General features: G+C 41.4%; 1 protein-coding gene across 1 annotated transcript in view; it reads left to right on the top strand.

Annotated features, from left to right (window-relative positions):
• The window catches only part of PDSS2 (decaprenyl diphosphate synthase subunit 2), a 239473-nt gene that overhangs the window by 82905 nt on the left and 139678 nt on the right, over nucleotides 1–16890 (top strand). Inside the window, exon 3 of the mRNA XM_040428832.1 lies at nucleotides 12572–12706. Within this exon, the coding sequence (XP_040284766.1) occupies nucleotides 12572–12706 (135 nt within the window). The remainder of the gene's footprint in view (nucleotides 1–12571; nucleotides 12707–16890) is intronic.

Raw genomic sequence — 16890 nt, 5'->3', positions numbered from 1 at the left:
GGTCTGCGAAGATCGGATCTGGCATTAAAAACATTCCTATGGAAAAAAATGCCGGGCATTATTCAGGAAAGTTTTCTGTTTTTTTGGCCGGAGATAAAACCGTAGCATGCTGCAGTTTTATCTTCGTCCTGATCAGTCAAAAAGACTGAACTGAAGACATCCTGATGCAAACTGAACGGATTACTCTCCATTCAGAATGCATGGGGATAAAACTGATCAGTTCTTTTCCGGTACAGAGCCCCTAGGACGGAACTCTATGCCGGAAAAGAAAAACGCAAGGGTAAAATACCCTAGATGTACGATAACTGAAAATGCTAATCACATTGCTAGGCACTTTATCTATATGCTTTCTTGTAATACTTGTTCTCCTGCCAATTACTCCCAGTTGCAGCAGTCACCACATGCTAAGTGTATAATGATAATGGTCGATAAGGCTGGTGTTTCAGTAAAATGTAACCAGAACTGCATCTGCCAATGAAGGTAAAGCAACTGGAAACCTAGATTTACCTCCTTGCTTTAGTTTTATTTTTTTGTCTTTTATACATTCTTGAAGTTTTTGTTCCCCTTGGCTACCTTACGAGAAATAGCTTATCTTTATGTCAGGAGGGTAGATTTTTCTTAGAAAGAAAATGAATGTAGGTAAAAGTCTTCTGTGTAAGTATACAATAATTTTGATAATGTGGATCATTATTAGCTGCCTAAGGTTACAGGAATCCATCGCAGAAACGCAACAAGATTTTCTGGGCTGTCGAGATAAATGTTCTTCTTGGGGACCATAGGATGCATTATTAAAGGGGCATTCCCTTAGAAAAATAATTTTGTTCTAATGTGATGAGTGTACTGCTTACCTCCTTAAAGGGGTTATCTAAAATGTAAAACATATCCCCCCGCCACCCCCCAATGCCCGGACCCCTCATATAGATTATACTTGCCTAACTCCTGCTCCTGCTACTGCTGCATCTCCCCGGAACGAGGATTTGACGATGGGGGGGGTTAGCGGCTGCCAGTAGCAGGCCGAAATGGCGACGAGCCTGCCTAGCATCGCGGGTGATGCTAGGGAGGCTTGTCCCTCTCGCGGCCTGCTATTGGCTGCTCAACCACCACTCCCCGCACCTGTGTCGCCAGATATTTTGATCTGCGCGACAGGGAGATGCAGCGGCAGCCGTGCAGGGAGCAGGAGCTACACGGGTGCTGGGGAGCGGGGTAAGTATAATCTATATGATGGGCCTGGGCATTGGGAGGCATGTTTTACACATTGGATAACCCCCTTAATGTCAACGATAGGCCTTTTTACAGCAGTCATTAAGGGACCTTATTCTAGGCTGCCGCCTTTTTAAGAGACCAATCCAGCGGAGAGAAGGGAGCTCAGCTCTTGCATAAAAGCCAGGCTCCTGGTCTAACAGCACAGATCAGCTGAAGCACTCGTTCTGGCCATTTAGCCCCTTAGATGCCACAAAAGCGGACTCCTTCTGTCAGGCATCGGCACCCCACAAACAAGATCATGGGGTGCCGATGTCAGTAAACAGCAGCCGAGGGTCCAGTGAAGGACCCCAGGTCTACCCTGTGTATATGCCCGATTAGGCTATGCCAGAGCTGCAGCCTAAGGCACCTCTCAACTGGCCTGAACTTCCAGCACTACCAGGGTCACATAGCATAGTAACATAGTATATAAGGCCGAAAAAATACATTTGTCCATCCAGTTCGGCCTGTTATCCTGCAAGTTGATCCAGAGGAAGGCAAAAAAAAAACTTGTGAGGTAGAAGCCAATTTTCCACAATCATGCAATCAGACTAACTCCCTGGATCAACGACCCCTCTGTAGTAGCTATAATCTATAATATTACACTCCAGAAATACATCCAGGCCCCTCTTGAATTCCTTTATTGTACTCACCATCACCACCTCCTCAGGCAGAGAGTTCCATAGTCTCACTGCTCTTACCGTAATGAATCCTTTTCTATGTTTGTGTACAAACCTTCTTTCCTCCAGACGCAGAGGATGTCCCCTTGTCACAGTCAGAGTCCTGGGGATTAATAGATGATGGGAGAGATCTCTGTACTGACCCCTGATATATTTATACATAGTAATTAGATCTCCCCTCAGTCGTCTTTTTTTCTAAAGTGAATAACCCTAATTTTGATAATGTTTTAGGGTACTGTAGTTGCCCCATTCCAGTTATTACTTTAGTTGCCATCCTCTGTACCCTCTCCAGCTCTGCTATGTATGCCTTGTTCACAGGAGCCCAGAACTGTACACAGTACTCCATGTGTGGTCTGACCAGTGATTTGTAAAGTGGTAGGACTATGTTCTCATCACAGGCATCTATGCCCCTTTTGATGCAACCCATTATCTTATTGGCCTTGGCAGCTGCTGCCTGACACTGGTTTTTGCAGCTTAGTTTGCTGTTTAATAAAATTCCTAGATCCTTTTCCATGTCAGTGTTACCGAGTGTTTTACCATTTAGTATGTACGGGTGACTTGCATTATTCCTTCCTATGTGCATAACTTTACATTTGTCAGTGTTAAACCTCCTCTGCCACTTATCTGCCCAAGCCTCCAATCTATCCAGATCCCTCTGTAGTAGTATACTGTCCTCTTCAGTGTTAATTACTTTACACAGTTTAGTGTCATCTGCGAAAATTAATATTTTACTATGCAAGCCTTCTACAAGATAATTAATAAATATATTGAAGAGAATAGGGCCCAATACTGACCCCTGAGGTACCCCACTAGTGACAGTGACCCAATCTGAGTGTGTACCGTTAATAACCACCCTCTGTTTTCTATCACTGAGCCAGTTACTTACCCACATACAGACATTTTCTCCCAGTCCGAGTGTTCTCATTTTATATACTAACCTTTTATGCAGTACAGTGTCAAATGCTTTGGAGAAGTTCAGATATACGACATCCATTGATTCACTGCTGTCAAGTCTAGAACGTACCTCCTCATAGAAACTGATTAAATTAGTTTGACATGATCGATCCATCATGAAGCCATGCTGATATGGCGTTATTTGCTTATTTTCATTGACGTACTCCAAGATAGCATCTCTTAGAAAACCTTCAAACAGTTTACCCACAACAGATGTTAAACTTACTGTCCTATAGTTTCCGGGCTCTGTTTTTGGACCCTTTTTGAATATTGGCACCACATTTGCTATGCGCCAATCCTGTGGAACACTCCCTGTCAGTATAGAGTCCTTAAATATCAGAAATAAGTCACCTTTTCTTAATTTTGCCCTCTGCTTCCCCCCCCTCCACCTTCCTCATCCTCTATTTCACATCTCATAAAGGGCGCAAACTATAACTCCCATACAGTTTATAGAAATTGATAGATCTATTGTACTATAGAGGTTTGTGGTGGGTAGTTGCACGTCTCAACTCCTTTTATCGTTACTACACCCAAACTGTTGCCATCGGCTGTCTCACTGGGACTTGGGCTTGACTGACAATGGGAGAGCTGGGTGTGGTGTCCTTCAATGTGAGAGGACTGAATACCCCTAACAAACGGTACCATGTTCTTGATATTGCAAAGAAACTGAAGGCTTCTATAGTCTTCTTACATGAGACACATTTTAAGCAGGGCAAGGTCCCCAAATTACCTAGTAAATTTTTTAGCAGTTGATACCACTTTTGTCACCCTACGTCAGCCTCCAAAGGAGTGTCTATCGCCATACACAGGTCCATCCCGTTGAAGGTCACTAAACAATACTCAGATTCTGAAGGGCGGTTGCTATTCCTAAGGGCTCAGATATACACAACGAAAATAACACTAGCAAACATATATGTACCCAATCAGAACCAGGTTCCCTGGCTCCTGAAGGCTTTAGATGTACTACAGCTTTTTGCGGAAGGTCCGATTATACTAGGGGGAGATCTGAACGTATATCTTAACCCCTTGCTAGACTCCTCCACAACTAAGTCTTCTAACTCTAACCTGGCTTTAGCCAAATTACGATCTAAACTGTCAGAACTTTCTCTAATAGATGCATGGCGCACCTGGAACCCCTCCGCCCGCGACTTCTCCTTCTTCTCCCAGGTACACAACTCATACCAAAGACTTGGTCCACATATACACTGCGTGCAAAATTATTAGGCAAATGAGTATTTTGACCACATCATCCTCTTTATGCATGTTGTCTTACTCCAAGCTGTATAGGCTCGAAAGCCTACTACCAATTAAGCATATTAGGTGATGTGCATCTCTGTAATGAGAAGGGGTGTGGTCTAATGACATCAACACCCTATATTAGGTGTGCATAATTATTAGGCAACTTCCTTTCCTTTGGCAAAATGGGTCAAAAGAAGGACTTGACAGGCTCAGAAAAGTCAAAAATAGTGAGATATCTTGCAAAGGGATGCAGCACTCTTAAAATTGCAAAGCTTCTGAAGCGTGATCATCGAACAATCAAGCGTTTCATTCAAAATAGTCAACAGGGTCGCAAGAAGCGTGTGGAAAAACCAAGGCGCAAAATAACTGCCCATGAACTGAGAAAAGTCAAGCGTGCAGCTGCCAAGATGCCACTTGCCACCAGTTTGGCCATATTTCAGAGCTGCAACATCACTGGAGTGCCCAAAAGCACAAGGTGTGCAATACTCACAGACATGGCCAAGGTAAGAAAGGCTGAAAGACGACCACCACTGAACAAGACACACAAGCTGAAACGTCAAGACTGGGCCAAGAAATATCTCAAGACTGATTTTTCTAAGGTTTTATGGACTGATGAAATGAGAGTGAGTCTTGATGGGCCAGATGGATGGGCCCGTGGCTGGATTGGTAAAGGGCAGAGAGCTCCAGTCCGACTCAGACGCCAGCAAGGTGGAGGTGGAGTACTGGTTTGGGCTGGTATCAAAGATGAGCTTGTGGGGCCTTTTCGGGTTGAGGATGGAGTCAAGCTCAACTCCTAGTCCTACTGCCAGTTTCTGGAAGACACCTTCTTCAAGCAGTGGTACAGGAAGAAGTCTGCATCCTTCAAGAAAAACATGATTTTCATGCAGGACAATGCTCCATCACACGCGTCCAAGTACTCCACAGCGTGGCTGGCAAGAAAGGGTATAAAAGAAGAAAATCTAATGACATGGCCTCCTTGTTCACCTGATCTGAACCCCATTGAGAACCTGTGGTTCATCATCAAATGTGAGATTTACAAGGAGGGAAAACAGTACACCTCTCTGAACAGTGTCTGGGAGGCTGTGGTTGCTGCTGCACGCAATGTTGATAGTGAACAGATCAAAACACTGACAGAATCCATGGATGGCAGGCGTTTGAGTGTCCTTGCAAAGAAAGGTGGCTATATTGGTCACTGATTTGTTTTTGTTTTGTTTTTGAATGTCAGAAATGTATATTTGTGAATGTTGAGATGTTATATTGGTTTCACTGGTAAAAATAAATAATTGAAATGGGTATATATTTGTTTTTTGTTAAGTTGCCTAATAATTATGCACAGTAATAGTCACCTGCACACACAGATATCCCCCTAAAATAGCTAAAACTAAAAACAAACTAAAAACTACTTCCAAAAATATTCAGCTTTGATATTAATGAGTTTTTTGGGTTCATTGAGAACATGGTGGTTGTTCAATAATAAAATTAATCCTCAAAAATACAACTTGCCTAATAATTCTGCACTCCCTGTATACTGGTCCACAAATCCCTACTAGCGATTGTTATAACCACAGGTATTTCCGTCATCACAATTTCAGATCATGCACCGTACACTTGTCCCTCAATATCTCGGGACTCCCGCGCAAAACATGTCGATGGAGACTCAATGAATGTATACTAGAGAATGCTGCAGCTCTCGCAGACATCAAAAGTCAGTTAGCTAACTACTTCACTCATAACGCGGATTCGGGACCCACCACACCTGTAGTTTGGGAGGCCCATAAGGCCTTTATTAGAGGTATTTTTATCTCCTGGGGGTCCAAACTTAAAAAGGATCGACAAAAAGATGTGGATGCCTTACTGGCTCGGATAGCTGAGCTAGAAAAAGAGCATAAGCGCACCAGGTTACTAAGCACGCTTTCAGATCTTAAGGCTTCGAGGGAAAACTCATTTCCGCCCTTTAGTGTAATTCAGCTAAGGCATACCTCCACCATAGATTTAAGCTATATGCTCATGGAAATAAAGGAGGGAAACTTATGTCCTCCCTGCTAAAAAAAAGGAACGAGCGAAACAGCATATTCATGAGATCATTGACCATTCGGGAAAAAAGACCTCATCTCCCATGGAGATAGCTGAGGCTTTTCGACAATATTACTCAGCCTTGTATAATATTGAGAAGGAATCTCCTGCAGGCAGTGTAACCTCCAAACAAGCAACTACAGATGGCTTTTTAAGTGCCCTGAACATGCCAAGCTTAGATCAGGCTATGGTCGATTCTCTCTTATTTCCAGTAACTGAAAATGAGATACAATCGATCATCTCCTCCTTTCCCCCGGGTAAGAGCCCTTGCCCAGATGGTCTGCCTCTACTCTACTATAAAAAAAATTAACGAAATCTTGACACCCCAACTCACCAAATGATGTGCTTCATTATTGAAAGGGGAGTCTCTACCCAAACAATCATAAGAGGCGCATATCACACTTATTGCAAAAGAGGGCAAGAACCCTATGGAGTGCGGAAGCTACAGACCTATCTCGCTTCTTAACTTAGATATAAAAATTTGGGCAAAGCTTCTGTCCATCCGAATCAAGGTACTGCTTCCGCACCTCATAGGAGAGGAACAATCTTTTTTTTCCCAGGGAGGGAAGGAAGGACTAATACTGCTAACCTTTTGACAGCTATACACCATGTTCACTCCACACACACTCCAATGGTCCTTCTTGGTGTAGATGCCGAGAAGGCTTTTGATAGAGTGAGTTGGACGTTTCTGGAATCTACTTTACTCAAATTTGGCTTCCCGACCCCTTTTTTTAAAGCGATATTTACACTTTATTCTCAACTGTCAGCTTCCATAATAGTCAATGAGCACCTTTCTTCCCCCTTTCTGATCACGAATGGTACGCGTCAAGGATGCCCACTGTCCCCTTCGCTGTTCATCCTGGCAATGGAAGCCATGTTACAATGTGTTAGACAACACCCCCAAATCAGAGGAATTCCCACACTCAAAGGAGAGCTAAAGAGGTTAGCATTTGCTGATGATCTACTCTTCCTACTAACTGATCCCATGAGAGGATTGCCAGCACTGGTAGAGATCTTTGATAGGTTCAGCGAGGTATCAAACTTCAAAGTTAATGTAGCAAAATATGAGATTTTAAATATATCACTTAATAAGAGACTCACCCGACTACTCAAAACCGTATCACCCTTCGCCTGGGCCACTTCCACGATTAAATACCTAGGGGTCCATATTCCACCTAATCTATCCAAAATATATGACACCAACTTCAAGCCTCTTTTAAAAGATGTTCAGTCCATTTTTACAGAATATGATATACCTCTAAATTCGTGGATTGGAAGGAAAAACGTTATACAAATGTATGTAATCCCCAAGATAACATATGAACTATAGATGCTCCCAATTGCACTGCCCCAATTCTTTTTTAAATCTATGAGGTCCCTCTTTTCGAGATTTCTGTGGAAACAAAAAAGACCGCGCCTAGCTCACTCACTACTAACTAAAGCCAAAAACAAGGGAGGACTGGGTTTACCTGATGTCCAGAACTTATATAAAGCAATACAACTTAGGCAATGGTTAAACTTAACCACTGTAACTGATAGTATCTTTAGAAGGACAGATGCAGCGGACATCCTAAAAGAAGACTCGCTTAAAAACTTGTGGATTCCTCCTAAACCCAATAGCCAGACTGCTAAATCTGATGCAGGGCTTTTGTTTAGAGGGGCCTCGCACACCTGAAGGACCCTCGCCCCGCATCTTGCTCCAACACCCTCTCCATTGCTTCCTGAGAGTTTAATACCTGTGGTTGTAGGGAAAGAATCACCGTCCTTTAAACCAATGTGGGACCATCTGGACCATCTTTCTGTCAGGGAGTTTTTTGTGGGCGGAGCGGTTCCAGACTTAGCGAGTTTGAGAAAATATATGCCAAGGTTCACACTTACATTTTTACATATAGCTCATTTCAATAGCTGCTGTAGAGATTTTATAAGTAAATTTCACCCGTTCAGGGAATTGACGATTTTTGAGTCCTCTATAATAACCCCTGAAGGACGTGGAAAGAAACAGTCGAAACTGCTGTCTATTTGTAGGGATACCATTGATACTGGCACACCGGGTTTTATCGCCTCCTGGGAAAAAGAGCTGAACATCACCCTGACAAATGCTGAAAAGTCACACATACTCCAAAACTCTCATGAACACTCCAGATGCGTTAGGCTTCAGGAATGCCACTACAAAATTGTCTCTAGGTGATTTAAGACGCCTGAATTCCTTTACACACATGGCCTTTCTTCCACAAACCTATGCTGGAGGTGCAAGACACAGATTGGGACGCTTACCCACCTTTAGTGGTCTTGCTCTCTAATTAGGCCATACTGGGAGGAGGTGGAACGAGTGATAAATGATTTAAGGAGTAAACAACTGGCTCTAACCCCCTCTAAAGTACTCTTAGACTGTGTAACGGAAGACTATAGACCTTCTTCCTCAAACTTAACAACACACCTCCTAACGGCGGCTAAGTCACTTGTCCCATTGAGATGGCTGGATACATCTCCCCCTTCAGTGGAGCAATGGTTAGAAAAAGTAGGACAAGTCTGCAGATTTGAAGAGATGTGTAGTAGAGCAAGTAGATCCCACCACAAATTCCACCTGACTTGGGAGCCCTGGCTGTCCTTCTCCTATTACCCACTGGACAAGTAATACCTTGGGTATTTCGAGTAGCTCAGATCTGAAGTACACAAAGTCGAGATGTCTTTGTTCCCTCCCCCTCCCTCCCCTCCTTCCTTCTCTCTTCACCTTCATCTCTTTTCTGTCTCTCTTGCTCTCTGATAAAGCTCCTTATGCTTATGTCTTAATTCGTGATAATTATGAGCCGCATAATACCGTTTTTTTTCTGTTGCATTTTATGTCACGGTCAACTGCTGGATTATTACTATGAAACTATAACTTCCTTACTTACTTCTGATGTACCTAACGCATTTGTATTGGCTTCGTGATTATTTTGCCAATAAAAACATAGTTGACAAAAAAAAAAAAAAAACAGAAAGGGGCTGGCTATAACATTACTTAATTCTCTTAGGATACGGGGGTGTATGCCATCCGGTCCTGGCGATTTGTCTATTAATCTTTTTTTAAGACGCCGCTGTACTTCTTCCTGGGTCAGACAGGGCACTTTTAATGGGGAATTAACTTTTACATTCTGCATTTCATCTGACAGTTTATTTTCCTCAGTAAATACAGTGGAGAAAAAAATATTTATTAGCTTTGCTTTCTCCTCATCGCTCTCTGCAACTTCCCCCTCATTGCTCTGTAGAGGGCCGACACCTTCGGATTTATACTTTTTACCATTTATATAATTGAAGAACATTTTAGGGTTAGTTTTGCTGTCTTTGGCAATTAATCTCTCGGTCTCCAGTTTGGTTGCTTTTATTTGTTTTTTACATATTCTATTTTCTTCCTTATAGTTTTTTAGTGCTACCTCGCTACCCTCCTGTTTTAGTGATTTAAATGCTTTTTTTGTCATTTATTGTTTTCTTTACAGTTCTATTTATCCACATTGGTTTCTTCTTGTTCCTTAACCTTTTATTCCTATAAGGCATGTACCTCTCACAATTAAATTTTAGGATACTTTTAAAAATATCCCATTTTGTGGCTGTATTTTTATTTTTGAGGACTTTGTCCCATTTAGTTAGGCCTATGGCCTCTCTTAGTTGGCTAAATTTAGCTTTTTTGAAGTTTGGTATTTTTGTTCCTCCCTGAAGAAACACTATTTTGAATGATAATTGGAAGGTTATTACTTTATGGTCACTATTTCCCAGGTGTCCCCCAACCTGCACATCTGTTGTTCAGTCAGGTCTATTGGTTAATAATAAGTCCAGTAAGGCTGTCCCTCTAGTTGGGTCCTGAACCAGTTGAGAAAGGTAATTGTCTTTGGTTATTGCCAAGAACCTGTTTCCTTTATGATATATACAAGTTATATTGATTTATGATGCTATGTAACCCTTAGGGCTCATTCACACTAGCGGATGCCGTGTGTGTAATTTGCTGCATGAAAGAGTGCCAAGCTGCACTCTGGACAGCAGAGACACGGAGCATTAACATGATTGATAATGCTCTTTGCCTCTCTGCGATCTTTTTACTACAAAATCACAGTGAGAAAAAGTTGTCACCGTGATTTTGTAGTAAAAAGATCACAGAGAGGCAAAGAGCATTATCCATCATGTTAATGCTCTGTGTCTCTGCTGTCCAGAGTGGGGCTTGGCACTCCTTCACACAGCAGATTACTCTCACGGCATCCGCTCGTGTGAAAGAGCCCTTGCAGTTCTGGAATGTATTGGATAACACTGACAGCATTATGTCAGTGTCATCTAATACATTCCAGAACTGTAAGGGTTACATAGCATCATAAATCAATATAATGTTATGTGACCCTGGCAGTGCTCAGCATCGTACTGACAGCATAGTACAGGGCACTACATGTGAGTGATCAAAGAATGGAAGGTCAGAGGCCCCTTGTGTGACTAATAAATGATACAAATATTAGAATTTTATTAAAAATAATTTCTAATTTAAAACGCACCCACTTTTTTCTATTGCAAGAATGCTTTTTAATGGTAAAATAAAATAAAAATTCCCTACACAAATTTGGTATTGTCGCATCAGTAATGACTCAAACTATTAAATTTCCGCTTAATTTATCCAACACATTAAATGTTATGAAAAAAAACAAAAACAAAGAAAAACTGTGGCAGAATTTCTGCCGATCAAAACATCAAAGCAATCAAAACATCTTATGTACTCCAAAATGATACCAATGAAAGTCATCAAGCAAAAAATAAAGCCCTCACACAGCTCCATAGAAAGAAAAATAAAAAAAAGTTATGTCTCTTGGGATGCAATGATGCAAAAAATTTTTTTTTTAAATAAAGGTTTTTATTGTACAAAAACATTAAAATGATCAAAACATCTTATGTGCCCAAAATGACACCAATGAAAACTGCAAGTCATCATGCTAAAAATAATGACCTCACACAGCTCCATAGAAATACAAATATAAAAAAAGCTCTTGGGATGCAATCATGCAAAAACATTATTGTTTTATTGTACAAAAGGAGAAGGAGAGGTAAGTTCATCTGAGATCCGATGGGGGTCTGATGAGCAATGGGGTTCTTATTTGGGGGACTGCTCTGAGGTCTGATGAGGAATGGGGATCTGATCTGAGGTTGGATGAGGAATGAAAGGCCTGATATAAGGTCTGATGAGGAATGAAAGGCCTGATATAAGGTCTGATGAGGAATGGGGTTCTGATTTGGGGGTTTGAGGTCTGATGAAGATTGGGGGTCTGATATTTGGTCTGATAAAAAATATTTTTTCTCATTTTCTTCATCTAAAACCTAGGTGTGTCTTATGGTGCTGGAAATATGGTACTTACAGGAATTTAGAAAATTTCAGTAATTTTAGAAATTGTATTCTAATAAATAGCCGAGTATAAGCGCTCTGCTATTTCCAGCAGTCCCATATGTCACCACTCTACATTGTTTCCTGTCTTTTCACAAAGTTTTGGTTTCTTTTATTGACCGACCCATTCTCCATGGGATCTGCTACAGAAGCCTTTGAGGGCCAGGGTATTGCACTCTTCCTTCTCTTTGCCATTTCTGATCTTGGCTGTCATACTTGACAGTGGATTCCCATTGTGAGATGTGAGAATATCAGGACACGAAACAAGGAACATTGCCACCAATCACAAGAACAGGGCCCCCGTGGAACCCCCCAAAATGAACAGAGCTGCCGGTTGGGCATGTGCAAGGCCGCTCCATTCATTTCTACGGGAGTTCCTGATATAGTTGAGCAGTGTACTCGGCTGTCTCTGGAACACCCATAGAAATGAATGGAATGGCTGACCGCATGCCCGACCAGCCGTTGCATTCATTTTAGGGGACCTCCTTGGGGTCCAGTATCCCCACTGATCTCGAAAATAAAGGGGACACAGCACAGCCGTACAGTATAGCAGCGCTCCTAACCACCGTCTGTGCAGGGAACTGCAGCCGTCACTTCTTCCCTTCATTATTGGCATCCAAATATTGCACCCCCAGCAGTCATGAAGTAATGACTAATCCTAGCCATGTACGATCATTTTATGAGCCTGGTACAAACCCCTTTAATCATGACTACTAAAAGACTCTGTAACATAAAACAAGTAATCCTTTGTTTTTAATCATGTCACAATCTTACTTCTTAAAGTGTATCTAAGCTTTAGAATACATTTTATGAAAACCTATTCTAAGTGTGAGAAGTTCAGGTGCCTATTTTAATAAGAAAACAAAAAAAATATGAATTTCTGTAGTATACCTTATCACATTAAGAATAGGTTTTAATAAAGTTTATTCAAAAGTTTAGTTACACTTTGATATTTCCATAATGCACAATGCCGATATGTGTCTTTTCTTTGCAGGGCCTTTGTGTACGACAGTCGCAACAATCTACAGATGAGAGGCTTGGTGGTGTTACTTATTTCCAAAGCAGCGGGGCCTAGTAAGTCAACAGATGACACTCTACAACATGACATGGTTAGCGGTATTTATGCAAGGTGAGAAATACAGATACAGATTTTTTTTTTTACTATCCACATGTTAAAAATGTAATCTGTGTAACTTGACTTTTGATTAATCTTGGTTGTTATTTTTTTTTTGTTTTGCTGAAAAATATGCAAAACATACATGAATATGTTTATTGATATATAACATACACAGTACTTTCATACATTGTAGCTTTACGGTTACGAAAATCTGTCTTTATAGGGTTCACCCTGCTGGTCAGGAAATAATATACTTGGGAGTGCCAGTTAGAGGGTAGATGGCCTTCAGTGGTAGTGTCTGCTAAGAACCTGCCAGCTCTGCCATGAAAAAGACAACTAATGATCAGGGGATCACTGGGTCCAATACTTCTCCAGGGTATCCACTTTTCTTTGACAACCGGACATGATTGCAGGAGCAGAGGCTTTAAACCTGTGCTTTGCATGCACAACATTATACGCCATACATTTATAGCACATAATGGTTGACTGGTTAACTTGCTTGTTTTCAAAGAGGTTTTCCAGGTAAGAAAAAAAATAGGCTAAAGGAAGGAAATGGCAGTAGATTGAAAAAATGAACTATTACTTATCGGATAAATTTTCCACCCATTTGGTGGTCCCCATTGTTGTTAGTTGATTTTCCTGCAGTGGAGATGTGCCATTGATCCATGTGACCACTGAAAGCCAATCACTGACCTCAGCGGTTTTGTGCCATACACGCCACCGTCACTGCTGAGGCCAATGATTGGCCGTAGTGTTCGTGTGAGTGTATTGCAGCATGTCAACCCCTGCAGGAAAATTAATAAAGACCTTTGGGGACCTCCAGTACTTTATGAAATGTGTTTTTCATGGACGAGCAGCTGCACACGAGCCTAAGATCACCATGTACAGTACCCCAAGCTGGAGTAGTATAAGGTACGCTGCCACTGGACTCTTGAGCACTGGGAGTCACTAAGTAATGAACCATGGTGCACTATTTGCCATTCTGATGTACAAATCTGGGTTTGGAGGATGCCCATAGAATGATACCTGCACGGAGTGCAGAATGCCTACTCTATAATTGTAGAGGAGGACTAATATTACAGTGCTGTTTTTCAGGGTTTGGGCTAGGCTTCTTATTTCAAGTTAAGGGTAATGTAATGCAATATCATACAAAGACATTTTATACAACTTTATGCTTCTAAATTTATGGCAACAATATAAAGAAGGCCACAAATAATGCTCCCGAATCCATATTCAGGGTACGGCCACATGTTCAGGTTTCCTGATGCAGTTTTGGAAGTCAAAATCAGGAGTGAACCATAAACGGAGAGAAGTATAAAGGAAATATACTTTTTCTGTTTTTTTGAATTCACTCCTGGTTTTGACTTCCAAAACTGCATCAGGAAACTTGACTGGGTGGCTGTACCCTAACACCCATGATTTTGGAATTAGTTGTCCAGTGAACTCATATAGGTAGTATGATGGTCATGTTATCCACATCCATTTGACCATATAGTGTATTGTACATTTGATATTTCCATGTGAAAAAGCAGAGAAAAACATGCCTTTCCACATATTAACAGCAAAACATATTAATTGCAGGGGATCAGCCAAATGAATATATTGTCCTATGTAAGGGTGGCATATTACAGAGGCAGGTCTGTTCTCCTGTTAGCCAGAATGGTAAAAAACATCTTGTGCCGTTTGGCCAGTTGGCAATATCAAAAAATACAATGGATTTGTAGCTATGAGTCTGCTGTTTCATGAGGGGAGTGCTGACCCCACCTCTCCCTGCGGTGATTTAATGGCTGCTGGGTATACCCAGTAGCTTGTCAGTCATCTCAGAAAAGGATGGGGGATCACTCCTATCGTGAACACAGCAGGCTCATAAATGAGAATTAGATGGGTAGTCCCACAAATAAATATTTATTTACTGTATTAGATATATTTAGATAGAACATATTTTTTGCTATTACATACTTGTTATGGCGCCCCCTGTCGTCCTTTTGATTTGTTGTTTTGAATGTCTACCATTTGTCAGAGCTTGTGGTCACTCATGCACAGTAAGGCTGGGGCCACACGGCGACATTGCATCTAATGATTGTCAGTGGTGTTGCAGTCCGACATTCTTTGACTGCGATGAGACAATGAACGAAAATCCAATGGATTTTTTGTCACAGGTCCCAAGACGGATTAGATTTTGAGATCATCGATCACAATGCAAAATGCAGACAAGATGCAACTTTGCGTTTTTTTTTCCAACCAAACCACAGCAAATTGCAGACAAGTTACACATATTTTTGGTTATGTGAATATTCTAAGACTTACGGTCACCGTGTACCCCCATCCTAACGCAAGCCCATTGTAGTACGCGTTTAACATAGTGACTCTTGCTGTTGTACAGGTCAGCCACTAGGGATCAGTGCACTAGGAACACCTTTTCATCGACACATAATGTGGACGTTCTGAGAGGGAATCACATGAACAGCAGGGGGTGCCATAAGTATGTAACAGCAGTATCTAGACAGGAGCATTTCTTCTTATTTTTCCTTATTTTATAATGTATCACATGTTTAATAAATGCAAAATTACCTTGATTTTGATTTTTTAAATACGTTGTAGCTCATAATGTTTTCTTATTGTTTTTATTAAATTACATATTCTTTTTTTTCCTTGGAAAGCTGACTGCCCGTTTTGAATCTGATACTCAAGTTGGTAATATAAACTTAGGCATTTTTGGAAGGAAATGGAAAAGTCTTTGGGATTAAGTAGCAGAGACAAATTTTCCTTTTGTGGATTGGATAGAACATCAGGTTACAAGTAAAATTTGTTCAGCCCATCAGAACAGCATCCAATAAAATTTGGCCTTTATGTGAGAGAACTATGTAGTCCTTGGCTTCACGGTGTACACAGTATTATGGTCCCATAGTAACCAAATGGATACCCATTAATCAAACTCAAAGTAGTAAAGAGAGGTCATAAACAGTAAAAGGGGAAATATACTTCTAGTTAATTTAGAAGGAGTGCAATATATTTGTTTTTCAAATCAGTGGCACAATTCTCAGTGCTGTTCTTTATTACCCAGTAGAGATGTTGATATAGATTTTATATACTCCTATTAACCCATTTTGGCTAATACGAGAATGAATCTGTATCTGTCATATGTGGCCCTCACAAAGGCATATTTAGATGACCGATCAAGCTTAACCCTTTTGCTGGCATGAAAGTTTCACACTTGTGACAGACACTAAGGGGGTAATTTATTAAACAGAAATACACCTATATTAAGCGTAGTTCTGCAGCAGATTGCAGTGCAAAGCTCCTTTGTTCCGCTATCTGCGACTTTTCTCTGCTCACACCAAGTCTAAAAAAGTGGGTCTGGCGTGGGCGGCATTTACCATTTTCTACGCCTGGTTTAGGGGTTGAAAATGATCTAAATGTAAGACAGCTAGGAAGCTGTCTTACATCTAGAATTGGAGGTGTATCTGCCGAAGTTATGTAGAGGACGGCGCTTCCTCATAACTCCAGCAGATCCACCGCCAAGTACTGTATAGGGCTTATTAAGACCAGCGTCTAAAATGCCGGTCTTAATAAATGTGCCCCAAAATCCAAATTATTATGGGCTCCTTCATGCAATTTTACATCAAAGCATAATATTTAAAATAAAACTGCATAAAACCTCATATTGGTGACTGAGTACAGCGTCAGGACATAGTGCGTGCACTTTGACCTGAGGCTGTGCGACATCAGGTCACAGTGCAGCGCGCCATCCGGAGAAGACCAGGGAGCAGTGAGTGCAGGAAGACCGGAGCATTAGAGTTAAGTTAATTTATTTATTTTCGGGCTTATCTGAGGTCTGATATGGGGGTGTGATATCGAGCTTCGATCGGAGGTCTGATGAAGATTTTTCTTCTCTAAGGCTTTGTTCACATCACCGTTCAGCCTTTCTGTTCTCCTGCTCCGTTTAGGAGCAGGACAACGGAAAGGACGGAGAAGCCACATAACTGAGCCAAAGGGAGCCCTTAGGACCCCATAGTCTATAATCGGCTCCGTTATGTGCCTTCTCCATCCTTTCCGTTCTTTTGTTCCTAAATGGAGCAGGAGAACGGAAAGGCTGAACGGTGATGTGAACGAAGCCTAAATCCTAGGAGCGTCCTATAATCTAGTGTGTCCTTATAAAGCGAATAATACTGTATATAATCCTGCCTGTGATGATA

This window comes from Bufo bufo, chromosome 4, assembly GCF_905171765.1.
Source record: "Bufo bufo chromosome 4, aBufBuf1.1, whole genome shotgun sequence".
NCBI classification, from domain to species: Eukaryota; Metazoa; Chordata; class Amphibia; order Anura; family Bufonidae; genus Bufo; species Bufo bufo.
The sequence above is the reverse complement of the archived record's forward strand: the minus strand, read 5'-3'. Positions and strand labels throughout refer to the sequence as shown.